At 40.0% G+C, this 20,600-nt stretch overlaps 1 protein-coding gene across 1 annotated transcript; it reads right to left on the bottom strand.

Moving 5' to 3' along the window:
- Nucleotides 1-1,359: 1,359 nt before the first annotated feature.
- On the bottom strand, nucleotides 1,360-17,834 carry SUB1 (SUB1 regulator of transcription). Its single transcript, NM_001261211.1, is given in 5 exon segments — nucleotides 1,360-1,886; nucleotides 3,834-3,942; nucleotides 11,524-11,646; nucleotides 14,642-14,714; nucleotides 17,763-17,834. Coding segments are annotated over 4 exon segments (384 nt in total). The 5' UTR covers nucleotide 14,714; nucleotides 17,763-17,834; the 3' UTR covers nucleotides 1,360-1,806.
- Nucleotides 17,835-20,600: the final 2,766 nt, after the last annotated feature.

The following is a 20,600-nucleotide window of genomic DNA, read 5'->3' as shown; positions in this document are numbered from 1 at the left end:
CCCAAAAAAGGAGGGAAGTTACCAATCAAGCATGATGTGTCTAACGTACAAATTTTGGGAGTTTCTCTGAACCTACTCTAGGTTCAAGGGGCTGCAAAAAAAAAAAAAAAAAAAAAACATTTTTAATACATTGGTACCTATTATTTGATGAAGGCTAAATTACAAGAAGAAATTTCACCAATTTGAACCTCTTAAGGTTACTGCTAAATATACTTTAAAAAGACATCTAAAAAATGTTTTAAAAATACAACAGAATAGCTACTAGAAAAAAAAAATTGATAACTATGTGGCCTGGCAAATGATTTTCAAATTAAGTCCTTGACAATCAACTACAAAATGTTTTAGATGTACGAATCAAACTTGGTAGCAAAATAGTGCAAAACTCTGATATGGCAGCCCTTAATAGCAGGTAACCATTTGAGATTTGCTACCAAAAATAATTTGTCAACAAGAATCTTTTATATGTCTTTAAACCTTTCCTTTTTCTAGTCTACCTAGAATTGTGTTCCACTCGTTATAAAAATCTCAAAATATCATGCGTCTATCATTTAGATAGAAGAGAATTAGTTGTTCTTCACTGCCGCCTCCTTTAATTTCAGTTATAATTCCCTTTATAAACATTCTTTTCCTAAGGCACACCATGCCCTATTTATTGCCACAAAGCCACTAAAATCTGTGCCTCAATCTGTCTGCTTCATCAGTATGGTTAAATACAAACCACTTACTAGTGTCTGCTAAAACTTAGTAACACCAAGCCTAGAATGCCACTGGTCTCTTCTACTGGGGCAAAGGCCAAAATACACAAGCATTTGCTCATAGGCTCTTTTCCCTACAAACTAACCATATTACCTACTGTAACAGTAAAACTTAATGACATCTCTGGCTACATATAATTCATACTCAATACTATAAAATAAAATGTTAGGCCAGTAAGCTTTCACAATTTTTATTAAATCCTAGTCTAGTTTAACAATATCTGATGTTACAGACATCATCCCATGGTGAACATGTTTAATAAGTGAAAGCAAGTCAGACATCTCATCTAAGTCATTATTTTCTGCAGACTAAGCAATAACTACACAGAACACTATGGGTAAACAAACACCTGCTCAATTTTCACACAAGCCATGTTGTTTATCAAATTAGATCTGCTAATGTTGAATACAGTAGATTTGGTGATTGTAGTTCTCATGTAAGTATCCTATTGAGATAACATTTTGACAGTTTCACTGACTTTCCAAATAAGCATAACATACTCAAAGAAAAGAATAAAGAGTGAAGTAAAAACTGAACAGGAAGAGATTAAGTTATTAAAGGAAACTGAAGTAAACAATTATAAAAAGAGTGAAAAATCATTGGGGTGAAAGTCAAACAAGCCTAGACATTTGATTGGAAGAGAATAGATCAAATATGGAGTTCTCAAACCGTAAGTTTATAAGCTCAATGCAATACGAATCCTTTTTATTGTAAAAATTGAGTTGAAACTAAAAGATCTATAAAAACTGTTATTTTTGGCCTTAAACAGTACCAATTCTTATGATCAAAAAAGGCCACAACAGTTAAGATTGTATTACTTGATTTTATTTTACACTAGGTGGCGGGCACAAAGCAATCCTTAATAAAGTTGACAATTAGCTTCACTCAACATTTTTAATAATGCACATTAAAAAAAAGTATTCATCTTACAAATTCTTCTGCAATCCAAACATACAATAGCTTGGAAAACATTTAGAAAACAAAAGCCAATGTAAAAAGACAGATTAAAACAACTAGAACAGTACAGGTTTTATTTATATGGCTCGAATTTTACAGTTTTCTTACTGCATCATCAATGTCAGAAATCTGTTCCTTCAGCTGGCTCCATTGTTCTGGATTTAAAGAAATACCTAAAACAAAGTTTAAAAATTCAAAGGTGAAAATCTATTTAAGCATTGAGGATATTCATACTTCCAACTAGAATACTGTTTTATCAAAATTGTCACCTTAGGCCAGCTGCAGTGGCTCATACCTGCAATCCGAGCACTTTGGGAGGCCAAGGCAGGTGGATCACTTGAGGTCAGGAGTTCAAGACCAGCCTGGCCAACATGGTGAAACCCCATCTCTACTAAAAATACAAAAATTAGCTGGGCATGGTGGCTGGCACCTGTAATCCCAGCTACTCAGGAGGCTGAGACAGGAGAATTGCTTGAACCTGGGAGGCGGAAGTTGCAGTGAGCCGAGATCACGCCACTGCACTCCAGCCTGGGCAACAGAGCTAGACTCCATCTCAAAAAAAAAAAAAAAAAAAAAATGCCACTTTGACACAATGCTACAATACTGAAATCAAATGTACATCTCTTACATTTGTTAATTAACAAATCATCATCACAATTTACTAAGCAGATCAATCTCATATCCAGTCTTACTTTCCACAGTGCATCCTGCATAGTACCTATTTTAACCAATGAGAATAAATGAGGGTTTGAAGACACATCTTACTAATACCTGCCAACTATCAGGCTAAAATGGTCAGGTCCAGATTTGGCATGTGATACCCCATTACTATATTTCCAGTTGGTTCCAATATTTGCCCAAAATTTCCACAGAAATTCAAGCTGAGTAATTGTGCTGAGTTCTTCCAGAAGCATTCATTTCACTTTGGAAAAATTCCCAGGACCTGATTCATACAGGACTCCTCAGAAAGTATATACCAGGTAACTGCATTCCAGGGTCATCCTGTCAGGGTTAAAATCCCAGCCTCACTTTCACTAAGCGTATGATCCTTAAAAAAGAACTACAACACCTTGTAAGCCTTAGTTTCCTCACCAGTAAAATGGTATCTACACCCCAAAGAGTTGCTGTAAATGATTAACACGAATAATGAATTTAGCATATAACCCAACACATAAACGGTTAAAAAATGTGAGATATGTCTTTCCTATTTAAGATGTAAAAGTATGAATAGAAATTTTATATTTTCTGTATTTTGTACTTTAATGTTCTAGCATTCTAATACTGATGCATATAAACAGAGAAGTAAACAAGAACTAGCAGAAAGTACTCCCAGAAAACTGCCAGAAGGCCATGAAATTGAAAAAAAAAAAGAATAAACAAGAAATATGGCATCAGCCACTCTGGTACGTGAATGACCAATCCCGAAGTGACTTGAAGAAAATACGAAAGCGTATAAACACATATAGAGGCTGAGTTTAACAAAAAACTGAATGAAGCAAACAAGTGGTACCTTTCAAACTAACAGGCAAGCAGAGTAAAACTAAATAAGGAAGCATTTTTCTTTAGCTGAGGATCAACCTAGAGCAGCAATCCAAATATACAAATTTAGGTTGGCTCACCTTCTCTAGCTGTTTGGTGAATAATATAAAATATGCTTCCAGAATGCTAAGAGGCTTGGGACTGGATGAAGCACAAATGGAAGGACAGCAGAGATCCGCCTGAAGAATAATGCCCTAAAGAATAGCTTTTACGAGCTGAATCAAAAGGAAGCATTGTAAACCGAGATTTTCCATTCCAGATTTTACAAGTTCCCAGATAGTGCCTAATCTGCTTCAGAATTGCTATAAACCTTTTTAAAGATTGTTCAAGTATATTAGCAGCCAATTGAAGTGATACTAGGGGGTGTTACTTTTCTGGGTTTTATTCCCAAAAGCTGTATTAAGACATCTCTTTAAAAAAATGTTAAGTATCATGTCCAAAATGACTACAGAAGATAGATAATCAACTAAGATTCTTCCTTGCCCCGTGTGTCCTGCCAACATTTCAAGTTAAGTAAGCTACTCAGAAAAGTTTTAGTTTAGTCCTAACACTATAACAAAATTCAAGTAATCAGACCTCACCTTTTCTTCCTGGTTTCATTTCACCTTCAGGATCCATCCAGTATTCTCTAATATCAATTAGCACTTTGCCTTTAAAATCTCGAACGCTAACGTACCTCATTTTCCCAATCTGCAAAAGAAACAAACATAAAAAGAGGTGCTCCTTACAAGAGTGGTATCTGTTTCAATTGTACTCATATTCACAACCTGCTGCATGCTCACTCTACATCTAATCATGAAAATGGTTACTGCTGACCCTTGAACAACATGGCTCTGAACTGTGCAGGTCCCACTTATATGCATATTTTTTTCAACGAACATACTGGAAAAAAATTTGCAGACTTGACAATTTGAAAAAACTCACAGAACAACTGCATAGCCTAGAAATAACGACAACACTAAGAAAAAGTTAGGTATGTCATGAATGCATAAAACATACATAGATATGAGGTTATCAATTACTATCATAAAACATACAAATCTATTATATGAAGTTAAAATGTATCAAAACTTATGCACACGGACACAGTAGAAATGTAAACAAAGATTAAATCATAACTGCATAAAATTAACCGCAGTACATAGTGTAGTAGTGCTAATAATTTCATAGCCACTTCCTGTTGCTACCTCAGTGTGCTCAAATGTTACAAATATCTGCTTAAAACACCTTGTGTAAAACACTATGTGATGCTAATCATCTCTGCTGAGCAGTTCATGTCTCCAACAAATTGTGTATTGCAGCAAAAAGTGATCTCTCACGGTTTTCACATATTTTTCATCATGATTAGTGCAATACCATAAACCTTAACACGATGAGTCCTATACAAGTGCCCCTAGAGATGCTGAAAGTGCTCCCAAGAAGCAGAGAGAAGGCATGACATCACAAGAAAAAAAAAAACGCCAGAAGCAGTGGTGCATGCCTATGATCCCAGCTACTCAGGAGGCTGAGGCAGGAGGATCACCTGAGCCCAATCTGAGCAACACAGCAAGATTCTGTCTTTAATTTTAAAAAGCAAAAAAAATAATAATTAAAAGTTGAATTGCTTCATATGTACCACGGACTGAAATCTGCAGCTATGGTTGCCTACAATTTCTAACATGATATATCTTATAAAGAGACAACGTAAACTAGTGTTATTGATAAACACCATACAGTGCAGTAAAATGTATTTTTTCTCCCATATTATTTTCTTAGTAATATTTTCTTTTCTCTAGCTTACTTTATTGTAAGAATACAGCATACAGTACATATAACATACAATATATGTTAACCACTTATGTTACTGGTAAGGCTACCAGTCAACAGTAGGCTATACTTAGCAGTTTTGTTTTGGCGAAGTCAAAAGTTATAACCAGATTTTCAACTGCACAGGGGTTGGTGCCTTGCATTTTGACCCTGCATTGTTCAAAGGTCAACTGTACTACTCTCAATATCAGAACTGCAGCCAAAGGAAATTACTGTTTAAACTATCATATGATCCAGCAATCCCACCTCTGGGTGTATATCCCAAAGAAGTAAAAGCACAGACCCCAAGAGACATCTGCATACCCATGTTCATAGCAGCATTATTCACAAGAGCCAAGAAGTGGAAACACCACAAATATCCACCCAGAGATGAACTGATAAACAAAAAGCGGGAGGGGGGTGGAATAGACACACAATGGAGTATCATTCAGCTTTTAAAAAAGGAAATCCTGTCGCATTGTATGTCAATGAAATAAGCCAGTCATAAAAAGGAAAAAGGTAAATACTTTACGATTCCACTTACATGATGTCAAGTTCATAGGAACAAAAAGTAGAATGGTGGTTACCCAGGGCTGGGAGAAAGGGAACTGTTGTTTAATGGCTACAGAAGTTCAGTTTTGCAAGACGAAACAGTTTCGGCAATCTGTTACACAATAATGTGAATACACTTTTATGATTTTTACCACAAAAAAAAAAAGGAAGCAAAATTTTGCAGTACAAACTACAACCAATAGGAATCCACAGATGCAACTAGCTACAATGCTTCACCAACCATTCAACCATATACAAATCCAGAGTTCCAGTCAATAATAACAGTTTTTCCTTTTCATTTCACTTCAAATAACATCTTTAATGCACCTCACTCAAAGATTGAGAACTTAAAAATATTCACAGAAAATTATTTTTCAAAAATCTTACGTATCTGCTTACCACAAATTATAAACTCCAGAGAAAACAGGCTTTCCTCAACAAAGTGTCTCTAAGCACTTTTTAAGACTCACTGTAATACAGTAAGGGAAGACAATGTGGCACTGCAGTAAAGACAGACATAGGGGTCAATGGAACACAATGGAGTCAAAAATTACACACACATTGGATATACTCACTGGTTTTTGTTTGGTTTTTTTTTTTTTTTTTTGGTAAAATCCAGGGTAATTCAAAGGAATAAGAATATACTCTTTTCAACAAATGGTGTTGAAACAACAAGCGTCTGCATTGGGGGTGGGGAAGATTCTAAATCCCTATCTTACACCACACACAGAGAAATTAATTCTACATGAATCATAGACCTAAACGTGAAAACTACAACTATAAAACTTCTACGAAAAAACACTGGCAAAACTTTTTGTGGCCATGGTAGACAAAATATGTCTGGGACAGAAAATAAGCATTAAGCAAAAGAGGAGAAAAATTAATAGACAATCACACTAAAGCCTTTTTTTAAAAGATGTTTCAGAAAATAAAAAGGTAAACCAGAAACCTAAAGAAAATATTCACTCAAGGTGCAGCCACAGGGGTCTTGGCCTTCCAGCACAGCCTAAGGAAGGAGCAGAACTGTGAACATGAAGAAAATGATGAACTGACCAGAACTGGTGAGAACCTCCTTTCCAAGAGAGAAGATCTGTCACAGATGCCCCTGACCAACTGCCAGTCCGCCCTTATCCTGTCTGTTTGATTCTGTCTCTCTGGTTTCATATTCTTTCTTCTCTGTTAACCTTCACTCATTTTTAAACTAGACTGCTTTGAAAACTAAAGTCTCCCTGAAGTCTAAAAAAAAAACTAATCATACTTACATCTGACAAAGGACTTATATCCAAAATACATAAAGCGTTACAACTCAAATGACCTGGCATTATTTTTAAGTGGCCAAAAGATGCTCTTCACAAAAGATGTAAAAATAGCCAATAAACACACTAAAGATGTACAATGAATTAAGACCTGTACATGAGGGAAATGCAAAGTAAAAGCACCATGAGTTACTATTATACATTCATTGTAACTAAAAAGAATAAAACTTAAAAGACTGACAATATCTAGTGAGGATGTGGTACAACTGGAATCTCGTAAGTTGTACTGATGGCTGTGTAAAATGCTACAGCTACTATGGAAAGTGGTTTGACAGTGTTTTATATAGTTACACACTTACCCTATGACTCAGCAAATACATCTGGTATTTACCCAAAAGGGCAAAAATGTCCACAAAATGACTTGTACAAGAATATTCACAGAGGCTGTATTCCTAATAGCCCAAGACTTGATACAATTCCAATGTCCATCCAAAGTGAATGGATTAACAAACTGTAGTATTATCATACAAAATACTATTCAGCAATAAAAACAAATTACTGATATATGCAACAAGGACTAATCTCAACACATTATGCTAAGCAAAAACCAGACACAAAAAACAGACTGCATGTATCCATTTATACAAAGTTCTAGAACAGGCAACAAAAATCTATAGTGGTAGAAATAAGATCAGTGATTACCTAGGACACGAGCGATGACTGCAAAGCCAAGAGGAACTTTCTGGGGTGATGAAAATGGTCTGGCCACAAAACCGTGTACATTTATCACAGTCTATCAAAGTACGCTTTTAAATGTGTGCATTTTATTGTACATAAACTATACCTCAAAAACATTTCTTAAAAAAAAATCTGCCCAACATTTGCTTCTCCTTTAGAAAAAAAAAAAAAGAGTAAAATTGACAAATTCTTATTAGCAAAAATTAAACAAGTGATGAGATATTAGTATAGGGGACATATTACCTAAAGGTAGAAAAAATAAGGCCGGGCGTGATGGCTCAAGCCTGTAATCCCAGCACTTTGGGAGGCCGAGACGGGCAGATCACGAGGTCAGGAGATCGAGACCATCCTGGCTAACACGGGGAAACCCCGTCTCTACTAAAAAATACGAAAAATTAGCCGGGCGAGGTAGTGGGCGCCTGTAGTTCCAGCTACTCGGGAGGCTGAGGCAGGAGAATGGCGTGAACCCGGGAGGCAGAGCTTGCAGTGAGCTGAGATCTGGCCACTGCACTCCAGCCTGGGCAGCAGAGCGAAACTCCACCTCAAAAAAAAAAAAAAAAAAAAAAGTAGAAAAAATAAAGATCACTGAAATCCCATTTTATTGGAAGAAAATAAAATCAGATGACAGAAAATATTTTATATCCACAAAATCTGGAGATTAGCAGCAAAAAATACCATATACCTCATAAAGAACTGTGATTCTTATATGAATTTGATTCCCTGTCCCCTTTGAAGATCTGATAAAGCAGCGGTTCCTAACCTTTTTGGCACCAGGGACCAGTTTCATGGAAGACAATTTTTCCACGACAGGCAGGGAAGGGGAAAGGTGACAGTTTCAGGATGAAAACTATCCCACCATCAGGCATTAGATTCTCGGAAGGAACGCACACCCTAGATCCCTCGCATGCGCAGTTCACAATAGGGTTCGCGCTCCTATGAGAATCTAATGCCACTGCTGATCCGACAGGAGGCAGAGCTCAGGCGGTAATCTTCACTCACACGCCGCTCACCTCCTGTGCAGGGGACCCCGTGATAAAGGTTATGAATAATTCCTTCAAACACAAAAAAGAAAATTCAAATTAAAAAAAAATTCTACAGACTCCTGCCCCAGATTAAAATGACCAGTTATAATCATTTTAAATTAAATAATTTGAAAGTATCAAGTATCCTTAAATCATCAAATCAATTAAGGCAGTATTACTGACCCTTTGTGCCTAACTCGAAGAAAAATATGGATCAAAGTTTCCTGCCTCAACTATTCTGACCTTTCAAGACACAGGTACTAGGTGATTATGAGATAATTCTCCAGTCTCTTTATAATCACAGATGTCACTCCAGGTAGGTTATCTCCCTACGGAAGGAAGTTCTTCAAAATCAGGGCTGAAGGAACCAGGAAGCAAGCATCTCTAATATCTTCTCTCTAGTCACGATTCTGCCTCAATTATTTCAGACTTTAAAAGACTAGTGTATTGATTTTCCCTTGGTACAACTCTTTACTACATTTAGAGAACGGCTTATGTACTGATGTTTAATGTACATCAAGCTGTAATGGCAATGAAATTATTATACTATCTCTTACAATGACTACACTACTAGATCCCTGAAAGCCACTCTGAAAATAAGGCCTAGGCCAGTGCGGTGGGTCACGCCTGTAATCCCAGCACTTTGGGAGGCCAAGGCAGGCGGATCATGAGGTCAAGAGATCGAGACCATCCTGGCCAACCATACTGGCCAACATGGTGAAATGCTGTCTCTACTAAAAATACAAAAATTGGCTGGAGGTGGTGGCGCACACCTGTAGTCCCAGCTACTCAGGACGCTGAGGCAGGAGAATCTCTTGAACCCAGGAGGCGGAGGTTGCAGTCAGCCAAGATTCATGCCACGGCACTCTAGCCTGGTGACACAGTGAGACTCCATCTCAAAAAAAAAAATGACCTATGTTCCTCCTAGAGACAGGCTTTCAAAAGATGCAATGTCAGCCTTAGGAGGCTTGGGAATCTTTCCAGATGAGGGTTTAAGAAATGAAGCTCCGTTTTTCTGGTGAGAAAATTCCTAAAAATTGATCTAGTTTTCACAAACTCCTCTTAACAGAATCGAATCTCTAAAATGTGTGTTCCGAACTAAATAGTTCATCAGTACTTTGTCTATCTTCTTTACCCAGAAGTATAACAAGGCAAAAATAAGCATTAGAAAAAAAAAACTTAAATTTTCCCATTCTCACCTTAATCTTGGCACTCCACCTTTCAAAGCTATCAACAGGTCAAAAAATACATGTATGTTAGCCTTGCTTTCTAGTCATATAAATGTTTACAGTCTTGGTCAGGGAGGGTGGCTCATGCCTGTAATCCCAACACTTTGAGAAGCCAAGGTGGGCGGATCACCTGAGCTCAGGAGTTCAAGACCAGCCTGGGCAACACAGCTAAACACCATTTCTACCAAAAAAAAAAAAAAAAATTTGCCATGCATCATGGAGCATTGCCTGTAGTCCCAGCTCCTCAGGAGGCTGAGGCAGGAGGATCATTTGCGCCCAGGAAGCGGAAGTTGCAGTGAGCAGAAATCACACCACTGCACTCCAGCCTAGGTGACACAGCAGAGACCCTGTCTAAAAAAAAAAAAAAAAAGTCGTCGCTCGTTCCACCCAACTTTTTGGTTTCAACTAATACTTATGGCTTCTGGAAACACTCATCCTTTTCTTGCTCCCATTACTGCACTCTTCTAATTTTCCTTCACCCTCTCTCTTAACCTACACCTCTTTCTCCTTCCATTCTCTATCTGAATATAACCCAAGACATGCCCTCATCTGCTTCCTGTTCTTCCTGTTTAACACTTTAGTAGGCAACTTTAGTCAACCATGCTGATAATCCCACATGAACATTTCCCAACTAAGTCCTTCAGGTGCTACAGAAGCAACTCAATTTTTTTTTTTAATCACATCCACAATCAAGTCCACATCTTCACTGATTGCCTAATTCCTCTGGTCCATTCTTTCCAACCTGTATCTTGTAATCGGCACAATTTCTCCTTTAGGAAAACCCATCTAATCCCTTATCACCTCACATACAGATTAAAGCCTACAATCATCTAAGCAATCTCACCTGCTTCCATTTAACCCCAACACCCCTTCCTCACAAATCCTTCTTGTACAAAGATGCCAGATGTCCCTAAAACAAGATAGGAAACCCAAGAGAAGCTATATGAGTCCTCTCCAGGTGATTTCATCAAGTCCCTCTAAAGAACTTCCTTCACTTTACCTATTCAACTCATTCCCCTTTCTGTTGCTCATCAGGCCAAAATTAGGCACATAATAATCTATTCATAGCTTACTGTCCCAACACTTGACCTGCCTCCTCCAAGTTGCTTTCAAAATGTGCAGTTCTCAATCTCATTTTTTGGATTTCTGTAACATTTAAATTTGCATTGGTTTAAATACAGCAAAACTGGACTTTAGAGACTTTACCAATAATCCAGCATTGTACAAAATACTTTAACTAGTTTGTTCTGTTTTAATAAATGTCTCTAGTTAAGAGGATTGTAACACACATATTATGCAATTATCAGATTATAGTACTTTTAACACTCTTCAGATCAAGCCAGATAATAATTCCTCTGAATCTAAAGAAATAGCCAACTTTGGCCTGGCATGGTGGCTTACACCTGTAATCCCAGCACTTCTGGAGGCTAAGGCAGGTGGATCACAAGGTCAGGAGTTCAAGACTAGCCTGGCCAAGATGGTGAAACCCCAACTCTACTAAAAATACAAAAATTAGCTGGGCATGATGGCGGGTGCCTGTAATTCCAGCTACTCGGCAGGCTGAGGCACAGAACTGCTTGAACCCAGGAAGCTGAGGTTGCAGTGAGCCGAGATTGCACCACTGCACTCCAGCCTGACAGAGCGAGACTCCATGTAAAAAAAAAAAAAAAAAAAAAAAGCCAACTTTACCTGAAACATGTTATCATCTCTGCTGCTGCTACTCTGCTTAGAAGATGACAGAGCTCTCGAAGTTTCACCTGTCTTTTGCTTTTTTACAGGTTTTTCTGGAGCAACTTGCTTTTTCCTCTTTAACTAGAAAAAAATATGGTTAAAATCTGCACACATAAGAATAAAACACATCTCAGTGTTAAACAATCAAAAGACTATATCCAAAATATCATAAATATATACACAAGCAAATTTCACTCGACAACAAAACTATGAATCTGACCAATCCTTCTATCTAGTAATGTTTTCAAACTCTGTTCTCAGGATCCCAAAGACACTTCAGGCATTAGAATGGTATTAACCACAGGAACAGTTATTTTGTGGTTTGGGATCCCACGTATGATTTCTTTGGTAGAAAAAAAAAAAAAAGGAGGGACCTTGCTGCTTCTGAATAAACCTGGAAACCACAGGTCTACTAAAGCTAGTCAGTTACTTATTTTATGAAGCAGATATATTAATTAGAAAGAATACAACCCACTCCAGCCTGGGTGACAGAGTAAGACTCTGCCTCAAAAAGAAAAAAAAAGAATACAACCAACTTACTTCATTTCCAGGATATGTCCTGCCTATTCCAAAAGGGATTTATGCTGGCTTAAGGAAGTTATGGGCTGTGAGCAGTGGCTCACACCCGTAATCTCAGCACTTTGGGAGTCCGAGGCGGGAGGATCACTTGAGGTCAGGAGTTCGAGACCAGCCTGGCCACAATGGTGAAACCCCATCTCTACTAAAAACACAAAAAAATTAGCTGGGCTTGGTGGCGGGCACCTGTAATCCCAGCTATTCGGGAGGCTGTGGCAGAGAACTGCTTGAACCCAGGTGGCTGAGGTTGCAGTGAGCCAAGATCACACCACTGCACTCCAGCCTGGGCGACATAGAGTGAGACACCGTCTCAAAAAAAAAAAAAAAATTAGCCAGGCGTGGTGGCACACGCCTGTAATCCCAGCTACTCGGAAGACTGAGGCAAGAGAATCACTTGAACCTGGGACCCAAAGGTTGCAGTGAGCCGAGATCACGCCACTGCACTCCAGCCTGAGCAACAAAAGCAAAACTTCATCTCAAAATTTTTTAAAAAAGGAATTTATGACTAGGCAAATCTGAAGAGAGCTATTTTGCACTGGGCACTGAGAGCCAACAACTCAAGAACTTCCTCACCACAAAAAAAAAAAAAAAAAAAATCATTGAAGATAGACAGCTATGTGTTAGACTAGCTTTCAAAAATCACAAGTGTTTTAAAAACTGCATTATTTTAAAAACTTATTAGAAAGTCTCATTCTCAAAAAGAGCTAACAACCCATAAAAACCACTAGAATTCCCAATCCAAACAGGAGAGGGCAGTCATGTTCCTTCTTGATGAAATAATATAAATATTTTAATATTACTAAATTAATTGAAAGTTATCAAATTAGATGAGGCTAGGAAAAATATTACATACATGTAAAACGTGAAATGAAAAACATGGTATATAAGGTTAAGTGTTTACAAGATTAATATTACTACTTGGGACAAACAAAAAGTTAACTCAGCTCAGTATGCAGAAAGTAATTATTCTATAAATCAGGCTGTAAGGTTTCCCCGTGGACTAGTGCATGTCTGGCAAATAAAAGCTCAATACACATTTGTTATTATGAACATATTCAAATACTATATAGGGTGCAAATTTTAAAATTAAGAAATTTACTCAAGTATAGTCTTTGAAGCCTTATTTTACCCTTCCAAGTGTTGTTATAGTCTATATTTATACTTTAACATCACAACTTCTCCAATCTCCCATAGGCTCTCCCCTTTTTTATAGCTAAAATTGCTAAGCTTCAGGAGGAAAAAAAAGATGGGGAGCCTGCTTCTTTTGAATAAACTTTTAGAAACCACAGGTCTACTAATGCTAGTCATTACTTGCTATTTTACAAAGTATATATACTGATTAGGAAAAACACCACCAACTTATTCTATTTCTAGTATATAAATATCTATTCAGATATGTAAAGTTCTATGAGATAAAGAACAATTCTGCACGGAAGACTTGACCGCAGAGTGAGACGCTCAGTTATGCTCCACTGAGATGCTCAATTTAGCAAAATGCACCAATTACGGTGCAGCTGTCATCTAACACAGAAAAAGCCTATCTTGTCAAAATGGGTTTCAAGTTAGCTTTACTGGGTGCTGATTTAGTTAAATGGAAAGGACCAGAGCACAAACTTGGTACATTCCAACCTAAAATGTACCAAGTCTAAAATTCAGAAAACCTTATGTGCAGAATAAACACCAGTAACTGAGAGAACTGTCATAATTAACATTTTATGGCCATTCATGATGGCTCACACCTGTAATCCCAGCACTTTGGGAGGCTGAGGCAGAACAGCATGAGGCCAGGAGTTTGAAATCAGCCTTAGCAACACAGCAACACCTGGTCCCTACTAAAACTTTTTTTTTTTTAATTAGCCAGGCATGATACCTGTAGTTCCAGCTACTCTGGAGGCAGAGGTAGGAGGATTGCTTGAGACCAGGAGGTCGAGGCTGCAGGGAGCCATGATGTTGCCACCACACCCCAACCTGGTTAAGAGTGCAAGACCCCGTCTTTAAAAAAATAAACATTTTACAAAAAACATCAGGTAAATTTCTAAATAATGGCAAATAGTGACTTTGGCCTACTTAGAATTCTATGACCCTAGGATCCAAGGCAGTGGCTCTGCAACTTCAGGGTTCCTAATGGTCCTCAACAGAAGACTTGTTAAGTCTGATTAGGGCCTATGAGTATGAATGTGCAAAAAGCATCCTAGGCACTTCTAGTCAAGTGGTCCACAGACCAACCACACCACCAGAAATACCCATTCACATTCTCATTTTTTATTTTTATTTTTAAAGAGACAGGGTCTTGCAATATGAGCCTGGTTGGTCTTGAACCCTTGGCCCCAAGCAATCCTGCCAACTCAGCCTCCCAAAGAACTAGGGTAACAGGCATGAGCCACCACTCCCATCTAGATCCTCATTTTAAGATGTCAATATGCCTTTTACTATCCTTCAGAATGGGATATGGACAATATTGTTGAATATCACAAAAACGACTTGGTGCAGTAATAGTCACCTTTTTGTCAACCTCACTGTCAGAATCACTGCCAGAAGAGCTTGAAGAAACAAGTTCCTTTGATTTAGGCATCCTGAAAGAAAAATACATTACATAAATCAAAGTACTCTATTACTTTCAACTTAGCTCTCCCCCAATCAAAGAAAAAAATCAAGGACAAGTTCCATGGTTCATTCTACCATTTTTGTGGTACTGGAGTTGTTACACTGAACACAAGTTTTAATTTATACTCTTTTAAGTTGCAAATAACATGCAGGGTGCAATGTGCTGCACTCAGTAAGAACAATGAACTAAACGTCATTCACTCCTACACCTCTAACCTTTCTCCAAGCCAATGGATCTTTCTATACTTCGTTTTAGTGGCATTACACACTATGGGTAGGGTAGACTGCAAGAAGGCAACAGATAACAATTACTGTTAAAACCAGAAAAATGTAATTCTACTATTACTGCTTTAGACTTCACACCAATGAGATCAGAACTAATGTAAAATTATTCACTGTGGGGAACTGACTCCAACATTTACACAACAGGGAACTAGCTGTACTATGCAAATGTGACATCTAATTAATTTTCACATATTTTATTCATATTTTGCCTTTTTGGTCATATCACCAAAGTAACAACAGGTACTAATTCAAGAGTATACAAAATTATACACAATTCAGGCCAGGAACGATGGCTCATACTTGTAATTCCAAAACTTTGGGAGGCCGAGGCGGGTGGATCACTTGAGCTCAGGAGTTCCCAGACCAGCCTGGCCAACATGGTGAAACCTATCTCCACTAAAAATACAAAAATTAGAGGGGCACGGTGGCGCGCCTGCAGTCCCAGCAACTCGGGAGGCTGAGGCAAGAAAATCGCTTGAACCTGGGAGGCGGAGGTTGCAGTGAGTCGAGGTCACGCCATTACACTCCCGCTTGGGCAACAAAGCAAGACTCCGTCTCAAAAAAAAAAAAAAAAAAAATTCTACACAATTCACAGCAATTCAGCAATTCATTACATTTTACACAGATTTTCTACTCTGGAACATAATTAAAATTTGAAGAACCTATTTATGTGAGGTGCAAAACCTTCCCGCAAATTCCTACCGTGCTGGTAGCTCCCCAGGTTCTCCCAGAGACACACATAGCTTAGTGCCTTGCTTACAAGTGGGTGTTTACTGAGTGCCTGAGTGCAAGTTTGCAGAGAGCAAACTATCAGTAAGCCTAGGTCCCAAATTTCAAGGAGTTCCAAAATATGTAGATACCTCTATTCAAGGCACTTATAACACCAGATCGTAAAACGCTGATTATCAAAATATCTTTTGCTCTCCCCATCTCAGAGGAGAGTAGGTCCTATTAACCCATTTATGCCAGAGGTTGCAATTTTTGAATTTTGCAACCAGACCTTGGCGATGACCTTGAGCAGTAGGATATAAAAAACTGCCACATGCTTAGCGTTCCAATAACGGAACACTAGCCATAAATAGGTTAATTTCTATATGCCTTAAAGGGCCTAAACACAACACAGTGTATTTGCTGAATACAAGAAAAAAAGACTTAAAATTCCTCCTCAAAATAAAAAATCATAATCCAGCGCTCTAGACGAAACCTGCATTAGCACTGATGTTGCATGTGTTCCAAAAGAGGAGGTCAAGGAAAAAGAAGTGGGCCACCCCAATCCTAGCCATTAAATTCAAAAAGCTCAATCTGATTTTAACTGGTAACGTCTTCAAGAGTAAATTCAGAAGGCAAAAGCAACGTTCATGACCACGTTTTATCCATTTTTTGTTTCTGCTCCATTTTGCAACCTAATCTCCAAAATCAATTTAGTTCAGTTTATGCTAGTTAATACGACAAAAAGATATTTTTAAAAAAGGTAACTAAATTGAATATAATTTTTCACTTTGAAACTCTCGATCATAACTACCGTCTGTTATTAAAAACGGCCTGGGGGCCTAAGAATTTTTCTTTTTTTTCTTTTTTTATTATTATACTTTAAGTTCTAGGGTACACGTGCACAACGTGCAAGTTTGTTACATATGTATATTTGTGCCATGTTGGTGTGCTGCACCCATCAACTCGTCAGCACCCATCAACTCGTCATTTACATCAGGTATAACTCCCAATGCAATCCCACCCCCCCGCCCCAAGAATTTTTCAAAGAACCACCTGGTATTCAACCCAAAGAAGTCCACTGGAAAAGAAAGGTAACGGTAACTAAAGCCAGCCTCTCAACTTTTAACAAATATATTTTTACCTGTTCCAATGTGGGGGTGAGGGGAGAAGCAGCTTGTAATTCAAGTAACTGGTACTGAAACCGCTATTGTAGAATTTATACAAAACGCAACTTTAAAAAGAGAAACGGAATCTTTCAGCCTTTGCTGATTGAGAGGAAGATCAGAAAAACCGAGGTGAAAATGAACCAGGACTGAAGGGCACACGACTTCGGCATAACAGGAAGGTGACAAACACAAGACCAGGGAAGGGGTCGCAAGGACCCAGCAAGCTGCTAGAACCCCGTGGCTAGCAGCTCCTCGAGCGAGGGTAGACAGGTTGGTCGGAGGGGGCGTGGGAGGCGGCGAAGTGCGGAGAAGACGGCGTGGGAAGGGGCGGGACTTGCACCAAGCGCCATTTTCTTCTCTCGAAGGGTTCCCTCCCCCAGCACATCAGCCGTTCTCCCCCCCCCCCCACCGCCCCCTCCCGCCCGCATCCGCTCTCCCAGTATCCAGACCACCCCGCTCAGGGCGAGGGCCGGGGGAAGAGTATATAACTGCACGCGCCCCACCTAGGCCAGCCGCCGCCGCATTGTCCCTAGAGGGACCGCGACCCCTCCCCGCGGCTCCTCGCCCCCCGGCCGGCCTCAATCTGCCGCCCAGGGCCGCAGCGACCGTCGCCTGGGCTCGGCTCCCCGGGGACGGGAGTCTAGCGCGGAAGGGCCCAAAGCGCGTCAGGCGCGGAGTCAGGAACGGAGCAGGGGGCCTGGGGACGCCGAAGAGGGGAAGGGGGAGGTAAGGCACAGCCGCCATTTCCCGCGGCCGTTGCCGGCGAGAGGAGTGGAGGGCCAAAGGCAGCTCACGGCCCGGCTGGGACGGTGGGGGGCCCCCGAGGAGTAGGGGTAGGGGATCCCGCGCACTCACGCTTCACTCGGCTCTAGCAGTCGAACACCCTCTTGCTCGTTCGCTCGCGACTGACAGAGAACCGGAAGTGACGGCAGCCAGGAGACGCCGGCCCCGCCCCGCTGGGGCTGCGGTCACGTGATGGGGCGTGGCCTCCCCACCGAAACCAACACTTAGACCCTTTCCAGGGCCTTAAAGGGACGGCGTCTTTCCCAGATGGGTGACGAGAAAGTCAGATATTGGAAGATTACATCTGACCCTTGAGAGAATGAAAGAGCTAATATCCTTCCTGTAGGAGATAGCTTTTAAAAAAAGGAAAAGAAAACGCCAATAAAACATGAGTTACTAGCGCCATGCTTTACACTTGTTCAATAAATGTTTATTCTAATGAAGCGAAGGGGCCATAATGAAAAAGATCGATACTCTGTCCCATTTTCCCAGAAATGGCCTTCTTCCTACACCACTGCACCCACCTCAATACATGACTCTGCCTCCTAAAATCCAAAGGAAGGAAGCTAAAGTCACAGCGTCTAATTCCAGAAAGTGCAAGAAATCTTTGGAGTACTCCTTATTCCTGTATTGAAATCTTGGAGATATAAGGGAGTTCACAGAAGGCAAGAGAAATCCATATACAAGCAGCAATATAGCTAAAAGATTATTTGAATATGTGTTTGAATGAATGCCTCCTACAGCTAAGAATCAATATAAAGGCATATCTGTTAACAAAGATCTATCAAGCACCCACTATGTGTCAGACACTGCATGAGGCAATTTACATTACTCATCCTAAAAAGCACGTTCCAAAGCAGGAATGACTACTCTCTCCATTTTATAGACGAGGAAACCAAGGTTAACGCCCTATGGAGAGGATATTTCCTGTTACAGCTGAAGCGTGAATTGGCCTTATGTTCCCTGCCTCCAGACCCTATTTTCCTACCTCAGGTAGAGGAATGGTATGAGATTGTACAAAGTAGAGGATGGAATCCTGTTGAAACTCAGAATTGCACATCGGAGATGCAACAGAGGCTGAGGAAGGGCAGTGGGTTGCAGAAAGGGAGGAGTGTTTGAATCTACATATGGAGCAATTAGACCTATGGTTCCCACCCATTCCACCCTTATAGGAGAAGAGTTATATATTGCCTGGAAACATTAAAGCTGGGGGCAGAATGTGCAATGAGGTTGAGACGCAAAGAATACAGCGGATGGAATCAAAGTCTGAACACTAAACGTGAACGCATCCCCCACACGTGCCTTTCTAGAATTATTTGACTTTTAAAGGATTAAATGCAGACAAAAATACAAATTAATTCCTTAGTTTGTTCTGAAACTCTTGATCATAATGAAATCAAAGCAGCCATGAAAATAAACACTGACGTCGCGGTGGCTCACGCCTGTAATCCCAGCACTTTGAGAGGCCGAGGCAGGTGGATCACCTGAGGTCAGGAGTTCAAAACCAGCCTGACCAATATGGCGAAACCCGGTCTCTACTGAAAATACAAAAATTAGGTGGGAGTGGTGGCATGTGCCCAGCTACTCAGGAGGATAAGACAGGAGAATCATATGAACCTGGGAAGTGGAGGTTGCAATGAGCCGAGATTGTACCACTGCACTCCAGCCTGGGTGACAGAGTGAGACTCCGTCTCAAAAAAAAAAAAAAAAAAAAGAAGAAGAAGAAAAGAAAAAGAAAAAAGAAAAAAAACATTGACCTCCACACCTACCTAAAGAAATGCTTAATATTCAAGGTAAACCACATGCACTTAAACTAATATGGCATCCCCTGCATCTGCAACCCTTCCTGCTTTAACAAGTTTTCATTCAGTTTCTGTGTCACTGAGGGAACTGGGCAGTGTGCCTGCTGTAGGTTTGGGTTTCGGTTCTCTAAGCGTCGGAGGTGGAGAGCTGTTAAGGAGGTATGCATTTTTAGAAGTAGGGAGACCTGAAGTTTTGCATGCAAATTTGTTGGCTCAATTTTCCTGGGTGTGGTACTTTGTAAAACTAATCAAAAATCCTTGATCCTAAGCGTTGCCTGTTTTTAAAAGGTAAACATAACTCAAGAAAATAAACAAAAATAATTTTTTACATAGGTGAAAGAGGAAGGAAATTTTTTTATTTTAAACAAAATAGAGACTGGGCATGGTGGTTCACACCTGTAATCCCAACACTTTGGGAGGCTGAGGCGGGTGGATCACCTGAGGTTAGGAGTTTGAGACAGCCTGCCAACCTGATGAAACCCTGTCTCTACTAAAAATACAAAACATTAGCCAGGTATGGTGGCAGGCACCTGTAATGTGAGATACTTGGGAGGCTGAGGCAAGGAGAATTGCTTGAACCCAGGAGGCAGAGGTTGCAGTGAGCCTAGGCTGCACTGAGCCTAGATCGTACCCATTGCACTCCAGCCTGGGCAACAAGAGCGAAACTCCATCTCAAAAAAAAAAATAGGACAGCAGTTGCTTTCAAATAATAGAATGGGAAGGAAGTGTAATTCACATGCATTTGTACATTGTGGGGTGGGGAATAGCTCCTTTTATAGGCAGATTCCTAGAGGGCATCTTTAAAAGTGAAATAACTCCCACTTTCTACTCCAAGCCTTGGTCTGGAAGAAGAGGGTGGCACAAAAAGGAATGTGCTGAATTTGGAGAATCTGTAGGTGTCCCAGAAAGGGAGGTAGATTGGGAAGTAGGGCTGAGAAGGGAACTAGCTCACAAACTGTGAAAGGGACAGAGCTTGAGGAGGAGACTGCCAGGAAGAAATTCCTGGAGGCCTGGAGTATCGTGCCGGACTGTTAATGCAGTCCCTCCAAGGCCTTATGCTGTCGACACCCTCCGTTACTCACTTCTTTCAAAGCTTCAGAAAAAGGCT

The sequence above is a fragment of the Macaca mulatta genome, chromosome 6 (genome assembly GCF_049350105.2).
Source record: "Macaca mulatta isolate MMU2019108-1 chromosome 6, T2T-MMU8v2.0, whole genome shotgun sequence".
Taxonomy (NCBI): domain Eukaryota; kingdom Metazoa; phylum Chordata; class Mammalia; order Primates; family Cercopithecidae; genus Macaca; species Macaca mulatta.
Note: the sequence above shows the minus strand (reverse complement) of the source record. Positions and strands in the feature narration are given on the sequence as shown.